Source organism: Mustela nivalis (assembly GCF_964662115.1).
Source record: "Mustela nivalis genome assembly, chromosome: 1".
Classification (NCBI taxonomy): Eukaryota; Metazoa; Chordata; class Mammalia; order Carnivora; family Mustelidae; genus Mustela; species Mustela nivalis.
In genome coordinates, this window is record NC_139020.1 from 13,579,566 (window position 1) to 13,604,311 (window position 24,746).

At 35.8% G+C, this 24,746-nt stretch overlaps 3 protein-coding genes across 3 annotated transcripts; all 3 read right to left on the reverse strand.

Moving 5' to 3' along the window:
- Window positions 1-286: 286 nt before the first annotated feature.
- Window positions 287-951, reverse strand: LOC309871643 (uncharacterized protein). The gene has a single exon (XM_082744890.1). It carries the CDS (start codon window positions 889-891, stop codon window positions 598-600), a length of 294 nt encoding a protein of 97 aa, XP_082601016.1. The 5' UTR covers window positions 892-951; the 3' UTR covers window positions 287-597.
- A 7,283-nt stretch (window positions 952-8,234) lies between these two features.
- LOC309871662 (uncharacterized protein) lies at window positions 8,235-8,843 on the reverse strand. The gene has a single exon (XM_082744909.1). The coding sequence runs from the start codon at window positions 8,788-8,790 to the stop codon at window positions 8,527-8,529; it is 264 nt and encodes an 87-aa protein (XP_082601035.1). The 5' UTR covers window positions 8,791-8,843; the 3' UTR covers window positions 8,235-8,526.
- Window positions 8,844-23,894: 15,051 nt separating this feature from the next.
- Window positions 23,895-24,538, reverse strand: LOC309871652 (uncharacterized protein). Its single transcript, XM_082744899.1, has one exon. It carries the CDS (start codon window positions 24,484-24,486, stop codon window positions 24,214-24,216), a length of 273 nt encoding a protein of 90 aa, XP_082601025.1. The 5' UTR covers window positions 24,487-24,538; the 3' UTR covers window positions 23,895-24,213.
- Window positions 24,539-24,746: the final 208 nt, after the last annotated feature.

The window sequence follows — 24,746 nt, forward strand, 5'->3', positions numbered from 1 at the left end:
CCTATTGAGATTGGAAGGAGCCTGAAGTACTAATTAAGAAACTGTAGAAATCTATAGGCAAGAAATATAGAGCTAAAATCATTATAAGAAAAAAATGTGTTCCCCTCTCTTTACCAGACAAGAAACTAAGATTTACAAAGGTCAGGGATTTTTCTGTAATCACAAATATTAGAATCAGTACAGCAAAGATGAGATGAATACCGAGGAAAATTATTTCCGGAAGAAAATTGTTATTCTATTAATAACCCAGAAAATCAAACTCTACATAATAAATTAATTAAACAAGTTTTCTTTTTCAAATTTATAAGGAAATTCAAATTTATTAGGAAAACAGATAAGCAAATTTAGCATAAAATTACAAAAATAAGAGCTATACCAGTATCATCTTCTTGGAACATGAGTTCACAAGTTGAGTCTTTCAGGTATGAAGTCTTTCAGGTATCAGTTCCAGATATCAGACATTTACCAAATCTTATCAGAAGTTTGCAGTGCAAGATAGATTAAACATCACTGGGGGGTAAGACAAAAATTTGTGTGGTTCAGAACTGCTGAGTTCTTAAGTGAAGGTGTGGAGAGTGAGAGTCTCCAATGGTGACCTCAATAGTAGCCCCCAAAGCCAGAGCTGTAGCCAGAGCCGCAGCCATAGCCACAGCCACAGAGGGAACGGGAGCCATAGCCGTAGCCACAACCAGAGCCACAGCCATAGCCACAGCCCAGTCTGCGGAAGCCACAGCCATAGCTGGAGCCATAGCCACAGCCCAGGCCTCCGTAGCCATAGCCTCCATAGCCACAGCCTCTGTAGCCACAGCCTCCATAGCCACAGCCTCCATAGCCACAGCCTCCATAGCCACAGCGTCTGTAGCCACAGCCTCCATAGTAGCTGCCACACATGGTGTTGGTTGTTGGTTGTTGAGGTTGTCCTTGGGTAGAGAAGGTGAGAAGTGTCACTTCACTGTGGACATTTTCCCCCTGTGGAGGTCTTTTATATGCTCTCAGAGTGGGTGTCACCACAACACGTGTCATGTCATTGGCTAATTTGCAGGACCACTGTGAGTAATTTGTTGACTTCTGGTTTTAAACATGGCTTCAGAGGCAATGAAGAGATCTGCTTTGTTTCACCACATCTGAACCATTCTTTGGGACATTAAGGAGAATCAGTTGTACTCATGAAATCTTTAATTACCCTTTGTAATCAATCTCTATGGAAAGAAATAACATTTTTATTGACAAACTCTGACCTGCTCCAGATAAATAATTTTGCTTTCTTTGTATTGACATTCAGCAGATCATAGTATTCTCTCTTGACCTTGAATTCTCCATTATTACCTTCTGCTGCAAACCTATTATTTTCCATGAGAGAGTCTTCTCATTTTCATGCAAGAGATGCTTTACCACTAAAAGCCAAGAATTGATTACTTAGTTTCATGATGTTTTTGATAAAAAGCAAATAGTTTAAAATTATGAAATACCAGGTCTAAGAAAACCAGACTTTCTCATTTACACTAATATTTCTTAAACTTTTAACACTCTATTTTAAGCACGAACTATTTCCCCCATGGTTTCAAATTTATACCCTGAATTCAGAGTCAGAAAAAAAAGAAGAAATGATGAGGTTTTACTGGATTCATGAAATGACATTTTTATGAAATTTTTTAAAAATTTGAACTCTGTGATCTGACTGGAGTATGGTGTTTTTAATTTAAAACAATAATACTGCCAGAGATAACTTTTTGTGGAATCTACTAGATTTTCCCTAACAAACTGGCTTTTGATAAAATATTTCATACTCTGAAAAATATGAGAAATACATTGCTATCATTATTATTATTATTATGTTATAACTTTTACTACAATGAAGTTCACTGTTGAATTCAATGATAAAGTCAAATAACCACTCTGAACCTCTATGTTCCTAGAAAAATCGACTCCTATGAGTCAGTGGAACACATCTGATAAGCATAAAATGTATGTTACTCTCTGTTTGCACATATTCTCCCAATTTTTCTTCAGGAAAAAATTCTCATTTGTTTTTGTGTTAAATATAAGCTCCTTTGGAAGCATATTTTGAAATGTATATTCAGTTATCTCCACCATTTCTTTGTGTGGACGTATTGATTAGTGCAAAGGGATAGGGTTGAAGTATCTCCTACAAGAATCTGAAGAGTGTTGTTTGCTGACCTATCTACAAAAAGTTAGGATGAAAGAACATTGCAGTAGCTTAGAATTCTTTGTATAAGAAAGAAAATCCCACTTAAGAGGATGACAGAGGAACCTGAAGTACAATGTCAGTAACCATGTGCATTACGTGGTATTAGAAATAACCAGCTTTGCCTATTGCATTGTCTCCCTTGATAATAATGGATATTTCTAATTGGGCAAACTAAAATGAGGGAAATCTCCATATTTTTCTTTAAGTTATCGGTGTTTGAGAGGTTTATATATGAACACATGTAAGTTCTGATAGAATAAATCTCTAGTCTCAGTACTGAGTAGGTATAAATAAATCTTTTTAAGGATAGAACTATATGAAAAGAACTAGGTATTCCAAATCAGAACATCAATCTGAGAACTCAGAATGACTCCAGATTTTGAAATAATTCTATTATAAGACAAGAACAACACTCTCAGACATTTTTTTAAAAACTCAGTAATGTTTAAAAGCCACATAATTTAGAAAACTAGAATAAGCATACAAGCAAATGGCGAAATCTGGAAAGAGAAAATATATAATTTGTCATGAAAGAGTTGACTTCCAAATGTAAAGATTCATTAAAGGCAGACAAATACTAATATGAGGTAAGACAGGGGACAAATTCAGAAATTCTTCTAAAATTTAGAGTAAAAGCATAATAAGAAAAAAATAATACAAAAATAGAAGAAATGTGTAGAACATCTTCCAGGTATCTAATATTGTAGAGTAAGGATCACACATATAAAAAGTGACAAGGGCGCCTGGGTGGCTCAGAGGGTTAAAGCCTCTGCCTTCAGCTCAGGTCATGATCTCAGGGTCCTGGGTTTGAGCCCTGCATTGGGCTCTTGCTCAGCAGGGAGCCTGCTTCCCCCTCCTTTCTCTGTCTGCCTCTCTGCCTACTTGTGATCTCTCTCTGTCAAATAAATAAAGAAATCTTAAAAAAAAAAAAAGTGACAGAAAAAAGGAGCAGAGAAACATTTAGAGAAAGACGTTTTTAGATAGAAGATTCCTAAAACATAAACATATATTTAGTGTCATATCAGACATTAACAATTAAAGGATACTAATATTTAAATGTCCTGAGAGTTTCTTTGCCTTCTCTGGGAAAAATATTACCTAGAAAGAATAAAATATTTTAAATTTATACACAAAGAGAAAAAAATCCTGTAGTTATGAGAACTGCCACTTGAGTACATTTCTTCGTCACTACTTATTTGCAGTTGTAAAATGTTCATAGTTTTAGCACATACCAGACTTGTTCTGAGAATGATGTGAAGTAATGCACATATGGGATTTCACACAGTAACTGCTCTGTGGTAAACAGCTTGTAAATGCTATCTAATTGTTATTATTATTAAAATAATAATTATAAATTGTTACAGAGTTCTAACACAAGAATTCCATGAAGAGCACGAGGCAAGATAAACAGAGAATATTCTTATATATAGGAAGAAGCAGAAAAAAAAACCCATGTGTATAATAGTGTCTGATAACACATACATAGCATTTATTAAATTCCAGGCATGGTTTAAATGCGTTACATATCTTGACACATTTAATTCTCATAAAAACACCAAACTGTAGGTGGTGATTTTTATGTAAGAATAACAAGGCCTAAGAATTTACATAATTTAACCAATGTTATAGGCAGCTCAGTGGAAGAATCTAAATCTCACACAATGCAATATATTTATTCATACATTTTGCCTCATGAGAAAGCCTAGGAGTTGCTATCCTTGTTATAATAATGGATTATTTATAATAGAAATCCATGAATTTAGACTGATGTAAATAACTGAACAATGAAGTGGAAAAACTTCCTTGAAGAATGCCAACTAATATATTTGAAAAAACAAAAGATGAAAATGAGAAAAATCAACATTCACAATCCATCATCATAATAAATAATTCAGGCAAGAAAGAAAAAAAGGGCTAAGACTAATGATAAATTTGGGAATTTGAATGGAATATTCATGTAGTCACAAAATATCTCTGCCAAAATATTTCTTAATGGCTAAAAGAATAATAAAAGTAACTTTCAGGTAGAGGAATCTGGTACTCATCATATTGATGAAGTGTAAAATTATCCCCATCGGTAATGGAACTCATCAACCTCAAGTGCCACTCAATGGAGTCCAACAAAAAGCAAACACCAACCCTTTCTTTATTCGCTTGACAAAATGCATAACCTTGTTCTAATCACAAGAAACATTAGGAAAATCAGAACTGGGGAATATTCTAAAAGAAAATATCTCCTATAATCTGTAGAGACATTAAAGTCAGGGAAGAGACTTTAAGACAGTGTGACAACTGGGCACATTTGTGACCCTAGATTAGATTATTTTTCTATCAGAGCATTATTATGACAATTAAATTCTTGGAAAGAATATTGTAGAAAGGAAGAGGAGGAGGCAGCTTGGGGTAGGGAGGAAAGCTGAGTTGGCAGTCAGCTCATTGGAAGGCTCAGGAAACAATATGGAAGATTCAAAAGCTGGAATTTCCCAGAAGAATTGTTGGAGGTTGGGGCAAGAAGGTGTGTCCTTATACCCTCCAAGTGATCAATCATGGGAGTCTGGCTGCAGGAAGTGGGTGCTGTCTTGTGTTGACAGTGCTCTTCACCTGAAGGTATTCTGTAACACCACCAGCAACCGCACAGTCATTTCTTCATTGCTGAAGAGGAATAGAGTGTTGTTGTACCAAGTGATCCCAGAAGATTTGGACTAAAGGTGATAACACGACACTTAAACTTACATATGTTAGGGGTGATCCAGTTATAAATATAAAAAAAATTAATATAAAGTTCTTAAGTAATTCACCTATTACCCAGGATGCTCACTGATATAATTTTGACACTTAATACTTGGATTTTGTTCTCAGAATTTATCATAGAATACCAAGTTGCCCCCCCCCCAAAAGAACACAAAACTGTCTTATATTCACTCAATGCTTGATTGACCTAATTTTGGCACAAGTTTCCTTATTTTTAGCATACCCAATGATCTTAAACTCTGTCTTAAAAATATTGGTTTTGGAAATATATGATTATTTTAATTGCTAGAGTCAGAAAAAATAGATCGTGATGTATTTTAGTAAATGATTATCTTGCAATGTTAAAAATGTACTAATGTGTTAATCTCATGAAATAATAAGAGGTTGGGAAGTGCTCTAGATTATGACAGGCAACAAATTGCAAAGTATGGCAGTTTTCACTCATTGGATTCTCTATCAAAAATAAAAGCTATGAAGAGACAGACAGAGAGACAGAGAGAGAGAGCAGACAGGGAGAAAGGGGAAACCAATTGCCAAATCTAGATGAAGAGTACTTAGCTGTTCATTATACCGCTTTCCCAACTTAACTGAAGGTTTGAAAATTTTCAAAAGTAAATGCTGGGAGAAATGAATCAATATAGAGAAAAACATTATTTTTTGCAGTACTGAAATCTGCAGTGAAGCATTTTTTGAATGCCTAAATGTAAGTGACTTCTGTTTGAAAGCTTGAATATGAGTATAAAAAAAGTAAAAGGGAAAAAAACATAAAAAATAAAAATGAAAGAGTGCCACCTCTAGGAAAAAGCATACGACCTCTAGGTAACACAGAGGGAAAATAAGGACACATAATTATGAGATGTATGCTTGCTTCTGTACTAAGAAAGCAGAAGAAAATGAAAATACAAATTGGGTGAGCAGGAATGGGTAGAATGAATAAATACAGGAGTGAGACTATTTATTACTGAGTGTATCTTTATATATAGTTTTGATCTCTGAACCATGGAAACACTCCCTATATTTTAAAAACAGAATAAATACACTTGAAATCAAATATAAATGGAAACAAAAGAACTCTTTCCATAATATAAATAGCATAACTACTCGGGAAGAAAATTAATTCATATCAATGTTGAGCACAATATTCTGTCCATTCTTAGTGGGATCCCTTCTAATGCTAAGAACGCTGCAATGAAATTTTAGCAGGTTGCTCAGGGTATTGCTTTCAGAGTGAATATTGAAGAGAGTGAATATTGCACACAGGTTTGAATAGAGTTAATACAGTGATTCTGTTGGGATCTGGAGTTTTCAGTGTAAGAAAGAAGCAACTGTGGCATGGGGTAAAATGTAAAAGAATCTTATGTTTTTCAGTTTTAGTTGGAATTATTCATCATTTGAAGCTTTTAAAGAAGTGAACCAGCCAATATGAATACAAAGCAGATGCTTGTTTGGGGCTGTTAGTGGTAGCATTTCACTTGATGCGAAATACTTAGAGAAGCTAACATGTCAACCAAATATGTTCATGCTAAGACAGGCTAAGTGGCAGATCTTGGAAAGCTATAATCAGTAACAGTCTCATCTCATGAGTCTCTAATTTAGAATCTGTTCTCTAACTTAAGTCAATATCTGATTTCTTTGTGTTTCATCTTATGACCTACCAGATAGGCCAAAGGAGTTTTTAAAAATCTGCCATTGCTTAAGATGGACAAGCATAAATCATCTAAATTCTGCATAGTATTAAAAGAAAATTCTAAGCTTCCAGAATAAATAGGAAAGACAAGTCTTCATAAATAATGGTTTTAAAGGAAAAAAAGGACTCTCTTCTGGGTAACGATTTTTCCAGAGATCTTGATTCCATGGCTTCAACATTTTTTACTATCTTGGACCAGTCAAAATGAATTGGGACAGATCCATTATCTTACACTAAAACGCTACTTAAACTCATTCATGTCTAACACAAAAGCTTGAAATACTCTATCAAGAGAAGATAATTGCCAAGTTTACAGATACATTAGTCACAGAAAATTAGTGGAGAAAGAAATGATTATAGCTACAACCATGAAATCACATGTATTACAGGAACAAGAAATCTCAAGAAAACCACCAAGTGGCTCTAAGCTTAAATACATACTAGTTGGTAGAAAAGGTGTCACTTAAAAAAAGCTATATATTTCCAGACACATAGAAGTTAGGTACAACAGTAGGTTTAAACTTCTCTACCTTTTGCATTGAGCAAGCATAGGAAATACTACTTCTTCTTCTTCTTCTTCTTTTTTTTTTTTTTTAAAGATTCTATTTATTTATTTGGTAGAGAGAGAGAGAGAGAGATCACATGCAAGCAGAGAGGCAGGCGGGGGGTTGGGGGAGAGAAGGCTCCCCGCTGAGGAGAGAGCTCTATGCAAGACTCAATCCCAGGATCCTGAGATCATGATGTGGGCCGAGGACGGAGGCTTAACCTACTGAGCCACCTAGGCACCCTGGAAATGCTTCTTCTTTGAATATTCCCCAAAACATTGAGGTGCCTGGGTGGCACCCCAGGTTGGTTAAGTCTCTGACTCTTGATTTCAGCTCAGTCATGATCTTAGTGTCCTGAGATCAGCACAGAGGCTGCTTGGGGTTTTCTCTTTGCCTGTCTCTGCCCCTCTCCTGCTCCTGGTCTCTCTCCCTAATAGATAAATAAGTAAATAAGCCTCCAAACAGACTAGAATTGGAGAATTCTGGGCCAACTTCTGCATCTTCTAAAGGATTTCGCTATTAAGGTTTGGTATAAAAGTACTTTGAATATATAGTGTTTCCAGGCAATGCTTAACTAAATTGACAAATTACCTGTTTTCATCCTCACAACACACCTGAGTAGCACATGGTTATCAGTACCTTACCAAAGCAGAAAAATGAAGGCTTCAAGTTTGATACTTCTTTAGTGTTGCAAATCAAGGATTTGGTAAAATAACTGAAGTAGAAACATTAAAACAAGATGTCTCCCCAATAAGGCAGTTGTTTCCTTTAATTTTTTTTTAAGATTTTATTTATTTATTTGACAGACAGAGATAATAAGTAGTCAGAGAGGCAGACAGAGAGGAGGAAGCAGGCTCCCTGCTGAGCAGAGAGCCTGATGTGGGGCTCGATCCAAGGACCCTGGGATCATGACCTGAGCCGAAGGCAGAGGCTTTAACCCACTGAGCCACCCAGGCACCCCTGTTTCCTTTAATTTATCCAGGAAAAAAAAAAAAAAAGCTAAAATGACAAACACTGGACTTTAAATGACAAGAAAGCCAGGTTTATTATTCCACACTGAAAGAGTTTATTAGGAAATTAGAGAAATGATTCCTGCATGAACATCAAAAGGGAGGACCTATGGCAGCACATTCCATTGAGAGACCATAGAGTTCTCAGGATGAGTTTCACAAGCTCCCACTTCTCATGAGGTAAGTACAGGAAGGAAAAAGATTGCTGTATTCGACCCAAAGGGCTCCTGAAGGCAGCTCTTCAGCAAAGTTCAGAAGCTGTGGGGCTCAGAACTGGTGAATCCCATGTCCAGGTGTGGAAGGTGAGAGTCTCCCATGGCGACCTCAATAGTAGCAGCCAAAGCCAGAGCCATAGCCAGAGCCGTATCCATAGCCACAGCCACAGAGGGAGCGGGAGCCATAGCCGTAGCCACAGCCAGAGCCACAGCCATAGCCACAGCCCAGTCTGCGGAAGCCACAGCCATAGCTGGAGCCATAGCCACAGCCCAGGCCTCCGTAGCCACAGCCTCCGTAGCCATAACCTCCATAGCCACAGCCTCCATAGCCACAGCGTCCGTAGCCACAGCCTCCATAGTAGCTGCCACACATAGTGTTGGTTGTTGAGGTTGTCCTTGAGTAGAGGAGGAGAGGAGAAGTGTCACTTCAGTGTGGACAATTCCCCTGCAGAGACCTTTTATATACCCTCGATGTGGATGGGATCCACCACAGAAGTCATGCCACTGGCTAATCTTATGACTAATCTAATTAGTTTGTTATTTCTCAACCGTAAAATAAGTCTTAGAGGTATTTGGGAGACTCACTGTGTTTGGCTCTCCATTTGGACTCTCGTCCAATCAAGGGCTTCAAGGAAAGAAGATACACACTCACACCTATGCAGCCCAGCCTCAAATTAGAATTTCATTTTAGCCTCCTATAACCATACTTTTTATCAGGAAAGAATACATTTATCAGTCTCAATCTTATTTGCTCCTGGCACTAGTTAGTTTCACTAACGTTTTTAACATTTCATAGCAATACTACTACTTTTGCCTCTCTTCTTTTGAGCTGAGTCAATTGTTTTCTGCAGGGATTCAGTTCCTTTTCATACTAAAACCATCATGTATCTTTCATCCCCATGATGTTGATAATAATTCAATTAAATTTTCCAAAATACCAAGTCTGAGCAAGATGCATTATCCTTTTCTATGTGTACCAATGAGTTTGATTCCCATTTATATTCAATTTCTACTGAAGAACTACAACATAAGTTATTTCTTGGAATCCAATTGTTCTGCTTTTCTCTTTCTACATTGAGCATACAATTATACAAATAAGTATTCTCATTAATATTAGAATAATAATCTAAGGAACTGTCCAATAGGTTTAACATTGCATATTTGCATTTACAATGTATTACACAGAGGTCAGTTCCTTTATTGAAATGCCTAGTCATTATTCTCTACGTAACTGATCATACTGCATTCTCTTGCATAGCCCTACCATTATTAGTCTTTATTTAAATTAATGTGGTAATTCTTTCCATTGGAAGGCACTGGAAAAGTGAGAATAGTTTCATGTAACAGTTAAAAAAAATGTACCTTTGTGTCTTTACAAGAATGTGTGTGGGGAGCTGTCATCCTCACATCATGTGGAATCTATTAGTGTTTTTGTTTTTCTAGTGATATTTCTGCGTCAAACTATTTATGTATCCCCTCATAACCATATGTGGAGACAGGGAGTAAAAGATGATGGACACTCCCTGTATTTTAGTTAACTTTTCTCCATAGATTATAAGAATGAAGGTGCAAAATTTTAAAAATTTTCCAATTCATCTTTTAAGTATATCTAAGGAGTCAACAATGCCTCTTAATAAAATAAATGTTTTCATACTGAGGATCTGATCAAACACATTCAACCTTTCATCTAGTGTGTGTTTTTGAATGTTCTTTCCATGTGTGTCTTTTGGTAGCTTCATTTTTGTTAAATGGGCATATTATTGTATCATTTTATTCACCATTTAGTGGATTGATATCTTAGAAGGAGAGGACATCTTCACTATATCATTTTCAGATTTTCCATACAGAAATTAAAAGTAGTCTCAAATATCAGGGTCAATTAAGTAATAAGTTAAAATAAGTTTTCAGTAAAAACTAATTTGAATAACATGCTGATCAGTCTTTCTCTAGGTCAAGTTCTTAGAACGTCACCTGACATTGATATTAGTCAGTTAAAGAAAAAAACACAAAACTATAGTTAACTTTTTTTTGTTGGTATTTGATTAATATAGCTATAAAAGACATTATTATTCTGTGTAATACAATACCCCTAATAATATTATTAAAGGGGTTATATCTCTATAGAATTTACTTCCTGGGGCTAATTTGTTTCTTTTGAGCAACAAAGTTTCTCTCTGATCATAACCGAGAGCTTGCACCCGAGAAGTTTCCATTAACAATTTGTTTTCTGCTGTGATTTTCTGAACCACATCTAGTTCTGAAGTACATTCCATGATCAAAAGCAGAACAAAACAACCCTTCTTGTGTCCTTGGTCCTTTCCAGCTGCTCTCACATTTTCTTCTGTTTCATTGCAAAATTTCGCGTCTTTTTCCATGGTAGCTTTCTCTTTACATCTTTCCTCACACCTTTGGTCTTTTGTCTTCACCACTCCACCAAAACCGCTCCTGCAGGGATCACCAAACCCCAACCTTGTCAAAACTAGAGAGTCAGTCTTCATTTCACTAAGACTCTGAGTAGCATACAGATTCACCAGCTCCTCTTCTCATTCCTGGAAAACTCCCTGATGCTTATCTATATCCTACTGCACACATTGGATTTAATTGTAGTATCACCAGGTGCTTCTGGTCTAGTATCCCTTTTCTTTACTCCTCTTCAGATCTTATTTTCAAATGTGAAGGTGCCCAGCTAGGTGCTTGCCCTGCCGATAGTTTACATTTAAACACTTTAAAAAAAATTTTTTTTTCTTTTTACTTTGGTGTAGATAACACACAGTCTGTGTTATATTAGTTTTGTAGTATTCAATATAACATTTAAACTTTCTTTCAGGATTACTCTGGATACATTATTTTATCCAATTAGTTTCCATTCACATTTCCAATTCTGATATATATCCAAATGTTCACTTGACATCTCCTTAGAGTGTTAAATGTCATAAAAAATTTAATAAAATGAAGCTAAGTTCTAGATTCTTCATAGACTCAGTTTCCTTCCTTCCTCTTTTCCTTCCTTCCTAGCTCCCTTCCTTCCTCTCCTCTTTCCCTCCCTCCTTCCTTCTGCCTCTTAAAGGGTACAAGACATAAATCACTTGGGGTTCCTCCCCCTGGTTTATTCTTTACTGCATTTCCACATTAAGGTTGCTAGATTATATATGACACCCAGTTAAATTTGAATTTCAAAATTCAAAATTCAGAATATTGAATTTCCCAAATATTACATGCGATATGCTTATATATATAAATTATTTATCTGAAAATCAAATTCTTATTTCCTATACCTAGTAACTGGAAGCTTAGAAACATAGCCTTTATGGGCTGCCCTGTTATAGCCTTGACTAGATCTATGAGCATCTCTTGGAACACTCTTCCTCTCTTTATAATATACAGAAATCAGTAGTTTTATTGTTCTTCAGATGTAGCAAACCTATTTCCAACTTAAAACTTCTGCTTGGGGGTTGCTGAACCCTTGAAAGTAATAGCAAAAACAGCTAAGACCTTTTCTTCCTTTCCCCTGACCATCTAGTCTGAAGTAATCTCTCACTAGTGCTCTTTTAAAATTTATCTTACCTTGCCTTGATTTGTAATGTAAATAGATTTATCCCTACAGAAATGATCTCCTTCACTTGTCATTTGCTTTCAAATATCTACCTGCATTTCCTGCCCTTGCTCAATCTAGAATTTAAATTCCATAACAATAGGGATCTTGTCTGTCCTGTTCATTCCTCCATTTCCAATGCTCATAGTAGTGCCTGACAGATGATTGATTATTAAAATTTTGACGCATGAAAAGGTTAATAAATGACCAAATCAATGCAATCAAGTATAATTTTAATATTCTTTTATTTTGAAATAATTTGAGTTACCAAAAGTTGCAAAATATATAGAATTTTCCCATTTATTCTTTATCCAGTTACACAACTATGTTACTACTTTCATAATCAAGTACAATTATCAAAACTAAGAAATTAACCTTGCACCATATTCATTTTTTTTATTTTTTATTTTTTATTTTTTTAAATTTTTTATTTTTTTATAAACATATATTTTTATCCCCAGGTTGCACCATATTCTTAACTAACTTCAACATTTTATTTGGGTTTTGCCTTTTTTTTTTTCTTTAGTGTCCTTTTTCTGGTCCAGGACCCAATTCAAGGTCCTACATGGCAGTTGATTGTTTTATGTCTTTAGTCTCCCCCAAACTGGTGACATTTTCTGTATTTTTTTTAACTTTTATGGCATTAACAATTTAAAAAAGTCAAATGTTCTATAGTATGTTATAAAATTTGAGTTTGTTTTCTTATAACGAAGTTGAGGTTATACGTTTTAGGCAGGAATATAAAAGGAGGTATACCTATCTCTTGTGTCATAGCAGGGAGTACATGTTGTTAGTAAATCTTTAAAATTTTCTGGAGTAGATTTTTAAGCTCAAATTACTAATACAGTAAATCCTTCCATTTCTATATAGCCATAGTCCATGGATTGATTGGTTGATTGATTGGTTTAAAGATTTTATTTATTCATTTGAGAGAGATAGAGAGAGCAGGACCAATGCAGGGCCAGAGGAAGAGGGAGAAACAGACTCCCCACTGAGCAGGGAGCCCTATGTGACCTTGGCTTGATCCCAGGACTCTGAGAACCTGACCTGAGTCAAAGGCAGACACTTAACTGACTGAGCCACCCAGGTGGCCCTGGTCCATGGATTTAAACTTTAGAGATTCTACTGTGGTTTTTGATCATATACAAAATGATAGATGCATACACATGGGAAGTATAAACCGAAGTGGAAAAGACTGCTTCACACACATACAAAAACCACCAGAAACACAATAAAACACATTAATTATTCAGATATTTACAACTGAACCTTGCCATGTTTTCTCTATGTAGTCTACGTGACTTCTGCCCTACCTTCTCCACAAATTTTCCCACCTTTCCTACATCTTTGAAACCATACTTTTACTCCCAAGGGTGCATATATGCAGCTAGGAAGGAGGATGTTATTAAAGGAAAAAAGGATTTTGAAGAAGTGGAACACGTATGGGTTATGTAATCTCATGGTAGCCAGTAATAGAGTTTAGATCTCACATCTGGAATAAACAAGTCACCAAAGTAGGAGAAAACCCTTTCATTAAAGGCACATGATTTTATTACAGGCATCCTGACACACAGCAAAATTGTCTTGGATATTTTGGTAATGAGGAATTCTTGAGATGGTTATAATGCCAATTAGTTTGAAGCACGAATCCAATAGAGCTTGTGGTTTGCCCTATATACCACTCAGTTGGTGTAGAAAGCCTTGTGTTGATTATAAACTTAAAACCCTAGAAGCTGATCCTGCTTTTCAACTTAGACTTCTTACACTATGAGCTTCTGCAACAATTACTCTGGTGGCCTGGGCTATGGCTATCATGGCTATGTATGTGGCTATGGTGGCTACGAATATGCTTCTTACCATGCTGCTATGGAGGATATTGGTCTTCCAGATTCTTCTGAGAAGTTCTAAAGTATGGATTTGTTTAGGAAAATTTTCTATGAGATCCTATATGTATTCCATGTATTATTTATAATAAACTATGTTATAGTCTGTTCAAATAATGACTGTCAAATCTTAGACTACCATGTAACATCAGAAAGCTTTTGATTGACATCACCTGAGTTTTCAACAATTGAGAAAAATATCCATTTGATCTTTACTGTTACATGACTGAACACAAACAATATCCACCATTTCCATTTGAGAAAAATGTCTAAATTCATTTTTCATTAAAAGTAGTGCTTGCAGGGCACGTGGGTGGCTCAGTTGGTTAGGCCTCTGCTTCCGGCTCAGGTCATGATCTCAGGGTCCTGGAATCAAGCCCCACATTGGGCTCTCTGCTCAGTGGGGAGCCTGCTTCCCCCTCTCTCTCAGCCTGCTTCTCTGCGTATCTGTGACATCTCTCTGTCAAATAAGTAAATAAAATCTTAAAAAAAAAAAATAGTAGTGCTTGCAGGGCACCTGCATGGCTCAGTCAGTTAAGCATCTGCCTTTAGCTCAGGTAGTGATCCCAGTGTCCTGGGATGGAGTCCCACATTGAGGCCCTGCTCAGTGGAGACTTTGCTTCTCTCTCTCCCTCTGCCTGCCCCCACTCTGCTCATTTTCTCTCTCATGCATAGGCTTTCTCTCTCAAACAAATAACTATCTTTTAATTAAAAAAATAAGTAGTGTTTGCATACCTACAACATTTGGTGTATATTTATTTATCCAGGTTTCATGTGTGTATGTGGCCATGTGTGTGTGTGTATGCATGTGTGTGTGTGTGTGTGTGTGTTTGTGTGTGTGTGTGTGTGTGTGTGTGTTTGTGTGTGTGTGGTTTTGACCTTTTTGGTTACCCATAGTTCATAAGTTAGATGGCTGGCTGAATATGGTCAATCTTACAGTGCTTTATTTTTTTTTTTAATTTTATTTTAATTCCAGTATAGTTAACATACAGTGTCATATTAGTTTTAGGTGAACAATACAGTGAATTAACAATTTCATACCACTCAGCGCTCATCACAAGTGCACTCCTTAATTCCCTACACGTATTTCATCCGTCCCCCTCCCCCCCTCCATTGTGGTAACCATCAGTTTGTTCTCAATAATTAAAAGTCTGTTTCTTGGTTTATGTCTCTCTTTTTTTTCTTTATTTGTTTCTTAAATTCCATGTATGAGTGAAATCATATGGTATTTGTCTTTGACCGACTTAAATCACTTATCATTATACTCTCTAGCTCCATCCATGTCTTTGTAAATGGAAAGATTCCATTCTTTTTTAATGACTGAGTAATATCCCACTGTATATTTGTACCACACCTCTTTTATCCATTCATCTATCCATGAACACTTGAGGTGCTTCCATGATTTGGCTAATGTAAGTAATGAGACAATAAACACAGGGGTGCTTTTATCTTTTTGAATTAGTGTTTTCATATTCTTTGGATGAATGTTCAGTAAAATTACTGGATCATATGGTAGTTCAATTGTTGACTTTTTCAGGAACCTCAATACTATATTCTAGAGTGGCTGCATTGGTTTACATTCCCAACAGTGCATAAGTGTTCCTTTTTCTCCGCATTTTTATACAATACTTGTGGTTTCGTCTGTTTTGGATTTTTTTTAATTTATTTATTTTCAGAATAACTGTATTCATTATTTTTTCATCACACCCAGTGCTCCATGCAATCCATGCCCTCTATAATACCCACCACCTGGTACCTCAACCTCCCACACCCCCACCACTTCAAACCCCTCAGATTGTTTTTCAGAGTCCATAGTCTCTCTTGGTTCACCTCCCCTTCCAATTTCCCCAAACTCACTTCTCCTCTCTAACTCCCCATGTCCTCCATGCTATTTGTTATGCTCCACAAATAAGTGAAACCATATGATAATTGATTCTCTTTGCTTGACTTATTTCACTCAGCATAATCTCTTCCAGTCCCGTCCATGTTGCTACAAAAGTTGGGTATTCATTCTTTCTGATGGAGGCATAATACTCCATAGTGTATACGGACCACATCTTCCTTATCCATTCGTCTGTTGAAGGGCATCTTGGTTCTTTCCATAGTTTGGCTACCGTGGCCATTGCTGCTATAAACATTGGGTTACAGATGGCCCTTCTTTTCACTATATCTGTATCTTTGGGGTAAATACCCAGGAGTGCAATGGCAGAGTCATCGATTCCATTTACTATAGCACCAAGAACCATAAGATACCTGAGAATAAACCTAACCAAAGAGGTAAAGGATCTGTACGTGAGGAACTACAGAACACTCATGAAGGAAATTGAAGAAGACACAAAAAGATGGAAGACCATTCCATGCTCTTGGATTGGAAGAATAAACATTGTTAAAATGTCTATACTGCCTAGAGCAATCTATACTTTTAATGCCATTCCAATCAAAATTCCATCAGTATTCTTCAAAGAGCTGGAGCAAATAATCCAGAAATTTGTATGGAATCAGAAGAGACCCCGAATCACTAAGGAAATGTTGAAAAACAAAAATAAAACTGGGGGCATCATGTTACCTGATTTCCAGCTTTATTACAAAGCTGTGGTCCCCAAGACAGCATGATACTGGCATAAAAACAGACACATAGACCAGTGGAACAGAGTAGAGAGCCCAGATATGGACCCTCAACTCTATGGTCAATTAATCTTCAAAAAAAACAGGAAAAAATATACAGTGGAAAAAATTCAGTCTCTTCAATAAATGGTGCTGGGAAAACTGGGCAGCTGTATGTAGAAGAATGAAACTCAACCACTCTCTTACACTGTACACAAAGATAAACTGAAAATGGATGAAAGACCTCAATGTGAGAGAGGAATACATCAGAATCCTAGAGGAGAGCATAGGCAGTAATCTCGTCGATATCAGCCACAGCAACTTCTTTCAAGATATGTCTCCAAAGGCAAAGGAAACAAAAGCGAAGATGAACTTTTGGGACTTCATCAAAATCAAAAGCTTCTGCACAGCCAAGGAAACAGTCAAAAAAACAAAGAGGCAACCCACAGAATGGGAGAAGATATTTTCAAATGACAGTTTGATATCCAGGATCTATAATGAACTCCTCAAACTCAACACACACAAAACAATCATATATAAAAAAAATGGGCAGAAGATATGAACAGACACTTCTCCAGTGAAGACATACAAATGGCTGTCAGACACATGAAAAAATGTTCATCATCACTAGCCCTCAGGGAGATTCAAATTAAAACCACATTGAGATATCACCTTACACCAGTTAGAATGGCCAATATTAACAAGACAGGAAACAACATGTGTTGAAGGGGATGTGGAGAAAGGGGAACGTTCTTCCACTGTTGGTGGGAATGCAAATTGGTGCAGCCTCTTTGGAGAACAGTGTGGAGATTCCTGAAGAAATTAAAAATAGAACTTCCCTATGACCCTGCCATTGCACTCTTCTGTTTTGGATTTTAGCCATTCTGTTAGGTGTGAGGTGATACCTCATTGTGGTATGGATTTTCATTTTTCTGACGATGGGTGATGTTGAGCATCTTTTCATGTGTCTTTTGGCCATTTCCCTTTGGAGAAATGTCTGTTCATGTCTTCTGCCCATTTTTAAACTGAATTATTTGTTCTTTTGGTTGATTTGTATAATTTTTGACTTATTTTTGTTCACTAGTCTTTTATTGGAAATATCATTTGCAAATATCTTCTCCCATTCAGTAGGTTTTTTTTTTAACTTTTTTGATTGTTTCCCTTGCTGTGCAAAAAAGATTTTTTTAAAATGTAGTCCTATTTTTGCTTCTATTTCCTTTGCTTCAAAAGACGTATCTAGAAAAATGTTTGTATGACTAATGTCAAAGGCATTACTGCCTCTGCTCTGCTCCCTTCTAGGATTTTCATCATTTCAGGTCTCATATTTAGGCCCTTAATCCATTTTGAGTTTATTTTTGTGTATGATGTAAGGAAGTGGTCCAGTTTCATTCTTTGGAATGTGGCTAATCAGTTTTCCTAAGACCTTTTGTTAGAGAGACTTTTTCTCATTGCATATTCTTTCCTCTTTTGTCAAATATTAATTGACCATATAACTATGTGTTTATTTCTGGGCTTTTCATTCTGTTCCATTGATTTAGGTGCCTACTTCTGTGCCATTACCATACTGTTTTGATTATTATAGCTTCGTATATAACTTGAAGTCAGGAATTGTGATATCTCCAGTTTGTTTCTCTTTTTCAAGTTAGCTTTGGTTATTCGGGGTCTTTCATTGTTCATACAAATTTTAGGATTATTTGTTCTAGTCTTGTGAAAAATACTGAGAAGATAAAGAATTTGAAGTTTATTTCAGTGAAATTTTCAAAGGGTCAATTTCTGCTTGCATCTTGGATAGAGACTTGTTTTATAATAAGGCAGTGGCTTGTACAGACAAAAATTATGTAAATTTTAGTCTGATCCAAAATAGAGGCAGTGAATGTCACCTTGATCTTGGTAGTCTATTCATTAAAGCTGTTTATAATAGCCTCTATTAATTCACCTGATTTATTTCTACTAAATAACAATAATCTTAGCAATTATAAAATATAAATCAATTGTATCTATTAGTATTTTAGATTTAGTATTTTAGAAAGTAATGTTGGAATTTGGCAAAATTAAGACTGACAATGTATCCATCAAAATTACTTTCTGAATAGAGATCAAATTATGAGGCTGGTCAAAATCACCCAAAATTTGAACAGAGATCAAATTATCAGGCTGCCCCCAAGTGCATGTTCTAAAAGCATATAGAGGAGAGAATTAGGTAGATGAGCTTTCTTCTATAAGCTGAAGATAGCACATAAGACTATATGCAATTTCAATTATTATAGATTCACTGACTCTTGTTTTTGTCCTAATATATGATCTATCTTGGAGAACATTCTATATGTGAACTTGAAAGAAATTTGTGTTTTCTTGCATTTGGACAAAATGCTGTCTAGAAGAGTGTTAGTTCTAGTTGGCTTATAGTGTTTTGTTTTTTTCTCAAATTTATGTATATAATAATCTTTTATGTAGTTGCTATATCCATTAATCAAAGTGAGATTTTGACATCTTCAATTATTATTATTCCAGTCCTTTTTTTCTTTCAATTCTGTCATTTTTTTTAAAATTTGTTTACTTTGGTGGTCTGTTGTTTGCACCAAGTGTATTTAACACCAGTACATACCTTATATCTTCCTGAAAGATTACCCTACTTATCATCACAAAATGTTCACCTTTATTTCTATGAAGTGTTTTTGTTTTTAAAATATATTTATTCTGATACTGTTATAGCTACTCCAGCTTTCTTAATAGTTGCTATTTGCATAATATGTATATGTATTTCCAGTCTTTTACTTCCAAGTCATTTGTTTCAAGAGAATTTGATTGTTGAAACATTTTTTAAAATTTTTAACATTTTATTACATTGTATTAACATACAATGTATTATTAGCCCCAGGGGTACAAGTCTATAAATTGCCAGGTTTACACACTTGATCGCAGAAACATTTTTATGACAGTTACTTTAAAATTTGTATCATGTGAATGGAAAACGTGATTAGGGTTAGGGTCAGCTAATTATCTTTTCTCATTCAGTTATAATTTTCTTGTTTTTTGGTATGAGGGCTATGATAGTAATTTTGTGTATTTGAAGCATCTTGATCTCATTAAAATTTTTTTTTTCAAAAGCACGTAGTCACCCTGCTTGGCCTTACCACATGGGTCTTATGGATTATGATTCATAATTTTCAGAGTTATTGTATTATTTTGGTCTGTTTGGTTTAACCTGCACCACTCACTGTCCCACTGGTCCCTGCCATTGCTACCTGAATTGCGGGAGGAGTTTGGCCAGCCCATTTGCTGTGTATCTTCTGGTGTAATAGTGCATGGTGGGATTCCCCACCTACCTCCTTCACTGCCAAGAGGTCTCTTATTGGAGATGGGAGAGTCTCAGATATGAGGACATGGACTTCCTAGATCAGGAAACAACGCCAATTAAAAAACATATAGATGAAAAAAGAAACCACATGGGAAGTTAGAAGATACTTTGAATTGATTAAAAAAGAAATACAACATTGCAAATGTATGACTTACCACTGAAGAAGTGATCAGAAGGAAATTTATAGCTTTAACTATTTATGTTAGAAAAAAGAACATGTTAAAGATCAGTGAGCTAAGCTACCTTAAAAAGCTAGAAATGAAGGAAAGATTAAATATATAGTAAGAAGGATGATAGAAAAATAAAGACAGGAATGTAATCAATTTAATGGAAAATGAACAAACTATAATGAAAATTAATAATATGGTATTTTTCCTCCTTTGACTTACTTTGCTTAGCATTATCAATCCTCTCTAGCTCCATCCATGTCACTGCAAAGGGCAAGATTTCATTCTTTTTTATGGTTGAGTAACATTTCATTATATATATATATATATATATATATATATATATATATATATATATCTTCTTTATTCATTCATCTTCTTTTACCCATTCATCAGTCAATGTATACTTGGGTTGTTTCCATAATTTAGTTATTAGAAGTAATGTTGCTATAAACATAAAGGTGCATGTAACCCTCTGAATTAATATTTTTGTATTCTTTGGATAAATACCTAATAACACAATTGCTGAAAGTGGGTGAAGAGATGGGTGAAATAAGAGATGGAGATTAGGGAGTACACTTGTTGTGATGAATTCTGCGTGTTGTATGGAAGAGTTGAATCACTATATTGTACACCTGAAACTAATGATACACTCTATATTAACTAACTGGAATTTAAATAAAAACTTAAGAAGAAAGGAATATGGATAATATCCAAAGTTGGTACTTTGAACAAATCAACCAAATAGATAAATTCCAGAGAGATTGGTCAAGAATGTAAGAGAGGGAATACAAATTACCAATAAGAAGAATAAAAGAGTTAATGTCTTTTAAGACTCGACAGTCATCAAAAAGGATGCCATTATTACAAAGGTTGTTATGCCAATAAATTCCACAGTACAGATGAAATGGAAAATTTCCTTTAAATATACAAATTACTAAAATTGACTCCCATCTGAGTAGCACTATATCTAATAAAGTAAAGGTATTAAAAACACTTTTCCTAAAAAAAAATTCTGAGGCCAAGTGTCTTCACTGGAAAACTCTATTAAATATTTATATCACATTCTTTTATTTTTAATTTTTTAATTTTTTAAAAGATTTTACTTATTTATTTGACAGAGAGAGACACAGCGAGAGAGGGAACACAAGCAGGGTGAGTGGGAGAAGCAGGTTTCCCGCTGAGCTGGGAGTCCAACGTGGGGCTCAATGTGGCGCTCGATCCTAGGACCCTGGGGTCATGACCTGAGCTGAAGGCAGCCGCTTAACTGTCAGAGTCACCCAGGTCCCCTTATATCACATTCTTACGTGTAACTTAAGAAAATGGCAGAAACTTTGGTACTTGAACCCTAATCTTTTTTCTGCCAGGAGTCATACGGAGCAGAGATATATTACATTTGTATTTTCTTTTCTCTTTTTCTTTCTTTCTTTTTTTTTTTGTTTAGTATTTTATTTTCATACCCAGAACACAGAAACTGTTCTTATGAAGAATACATATGTCAATCTCTAACTTTATCTATATCATCTACCTATCAAGGAGATGTAGATGGAAGCACACTAAAAATGGAAGACTTTAAGATACCACTCTCACAAAACAGGATCAAGTAGAAAAAATAAGTAAGCAGAGAAAACACTGAAGCAATATAATTAATAAAAGGTAGATATTATGGATATATATCCACCTCTACACTGATAGTAGAGGATAAACCTTCTCAAGCTTCTACTGAAAATACACAAAAAATAATCATATATTAAATCACAAAGAAAGAAATTAGCAAACTTCTGAAGTAAAAATACTGCACAAACACTCTCTGATTTCTATCCAATAAAGATAAAAATTGTTTATGAAAACAAAGAACAGAAAATTCCCTTCACCTGGAAAGTAAATCTTTGGTTAAACAACTCTCAAGTGAAAAAGAAAATATAATACGAAGTTGTAGTATTTCATTTTTAAAAAAAGATTTATTTATTTGAGACAGAGAGAGAGAGAGAGAACACATGCACAGGGGGAGGGGCAGAGGTAAAGGAAGAGAAAGAATCTCCAGCAGACTCCCCACTGAGCATGGAGCCTGAGGCAGGCTTGATCTCCTGATGCTGAGATCATGACCTGAGGTGAAACCAAGAGTTGAATGCTCAACTGACTGAGCCACCTAGGAACCTCAGGCTATAACATTAAAAAATAAATAACAGTAACAAAAGTAATAGTTAAGAGACTGAAAAAGTTTTAAGCAGTAATTAGGGAAAAAATCATAGTACTAAGCACTTCTGTCAGTGAAAATGAAAGAAATAGCATAAATAACTTGACATCCCAGTTAAGATAAATTTCATAAAGAATAAGTAAACCAAAGAAAGTACAAGGAAAAACTTTAAATAAGTAAGAGTAAAAGGTGTTAGATTAATATGATCTGAAGAGAAACCAGAGCATTAATAAGTAAGAGTAAGCAAATAAGCAGAAATTAATGAAGTGGAGAAAAAACAACAACAAAAAATTAAATAGCTCAAAATTCTATTATTTGAATATATTAACATTTCTAAATTACTTGCTAATTTCATCAAGGATCAAAGGGAGAAGGCATATACAAAATAAATAGCAACAAAGAAATAAATATGGAAACAAGAAGTTTTAAAATTGGGAAACTTTATTTGCTGATTTTTATGGACATAGGGAAATACAGATTACCAAAACCAATACCATTACATTTAGAAATTATGAAGAGATTAGTTTTTGTAGAACAAACAAAAAAATTAAGCAAATGACCCACAAAAAATTCCAGGTCCAGATATTTTTCTCCATGAAATTCTACTTAGAGACAAAATATTATGGGTGTGCTATAAATGGTTCCAGAGCATCACAGGTGAAGGCAAACTTCCTATATCCTACTAGCAAGGATGTATAGAATTGGACAGACAATTATGATTTCTGCCTCTTGATGTCAATGCCTTGTATGATCTCCTCCTCTTGAGTGTGAGCAAAACTTGTAATTCACCTCTAATAAATAAAATATAACAAGGATAGTAAAATATATATCATCACATCTATGTGATTATATTGCATAAAATTGTATGGAATTGTAGCATCTTTCTTTTTGGAGTACCTCTCACCTTCTTGCCTGGCTTTGACAAAGCTAGCAACTGCATATGGGAATCCACATGTCAAGGGGCTATGAGCAGCTTTTGGAGCTGAGATAGTCTCCAGCAGATACCCTGCAAAGGCCTCTATGTGACAGTCAATGTTGAGCTTCTCACGTAAATATATGGAACTGAATTCTGCTAAGTATGTGAGCTTGAAGGCATCCCTTTCTCAGTTGAGACCAAGATGAGCCCAAACACCAGGCAAACACCTTGGTCACTGCATTGTGAGATCTGAATTTTTTTGTGAAATGCTATTTTTATCTAGTTATTATGGCCCACCATACATATCAAATGGTTTTACAGTCTACTACCTATATTCCTTCAGTTGTTTCTTTCATTAAAAATTTTTTTTTAAAGATTAGAAGTAGAGAAGAATATTACAACATCCATTTGTTTTAAGAGATACATGAATATAAAATTGGGGAGTTTAATATTTTTCTTAATTATTTACCATAGACCTCACAAACCTTAGTTTCTAATTCATAAAATAATATTGCATTTGGTTTTAAGAATTACCCAACATATCAAATATTGTTCCCTCAGTACCAGAGGAGAAAACTGAAGTTTACCAAAAATAAATTCCCTTCCTAAGACAACTGACAAAGGAATTGGTCAAGAAGCTGACCTAGAAATATTAAGGAACTAGCTCCCTAAGGAGATCATTGTTAACTTTCTTATAAACTGAAACCCCCAAATTTCAGTAAGACACTTGGGACATCAAACAACTGACATAGAACCAGGGTTGCTGTTTGGATTGAACAAGTTTATTGGGTCAACACAGAAACAGGCTCCAGCATGAATATCATCAAGGCAGTTGCTCTGACACCATCATCCTGACGAAAGCAGAACTGTGGGGGTCACAGGTGAATTTCACCATCTCCCACTTCCTGCATAAAGTCAGGGTATCTGTAGGTTGGGTTGTAGGCAACAACAGACCATGCTAGATTTCTGTCGTGCAGGATATCATCACCCAAGGGAAAAGGCTCAGAAGCTGTGGGTCTCAGAACTGGTGAATCCCATGTCCAGGTGTGGAGGGTGAGAGTCTCCCATGGTGACCTCAATTAGTAGCAGCCAAAGCCGGAGCCGTAGCCAGAGCCACATCCATAGCCACAGAGAGAGTTGGAGCGATATCCGTAGCCACAGCCAGAGCCACAGCCCAGGGTGCGGAAGCCACAGCCATAGCTGGAGCCATAGCCACAGCCCAGACCTCCGTAGCCACAGCCTCCGTAGCCATAGCCTCCGTAGCCACAGCCTCCATAGCCATAGCCTCCATAGCCACAGCCTCCATAGCCACAGCGTCCGTAGCCACAGCCTCCATAGTAGCTGCCACACATGGTGTTGGTTGTTGAGGTTGTGCTTGGGTAAAGAAAGAGAGAAGTGTTACTTCACTGTGGATTTCTCCTTGCAGAGGGCCTTTTATATGCCTCAGAATGAGGGGGCCCCACCACATGTGCTCATGTTAGTGGCTATTTTTATGACTCATCTAATTAGCGTGTTGTTTTAAGGCCAGAGTCTAATGCCTGAAGGCATTAAGGAGGCTTGCTTCAACCAATTGAAGACCTTTAATAAGATGGTGGAGTCACACAAAGCTATC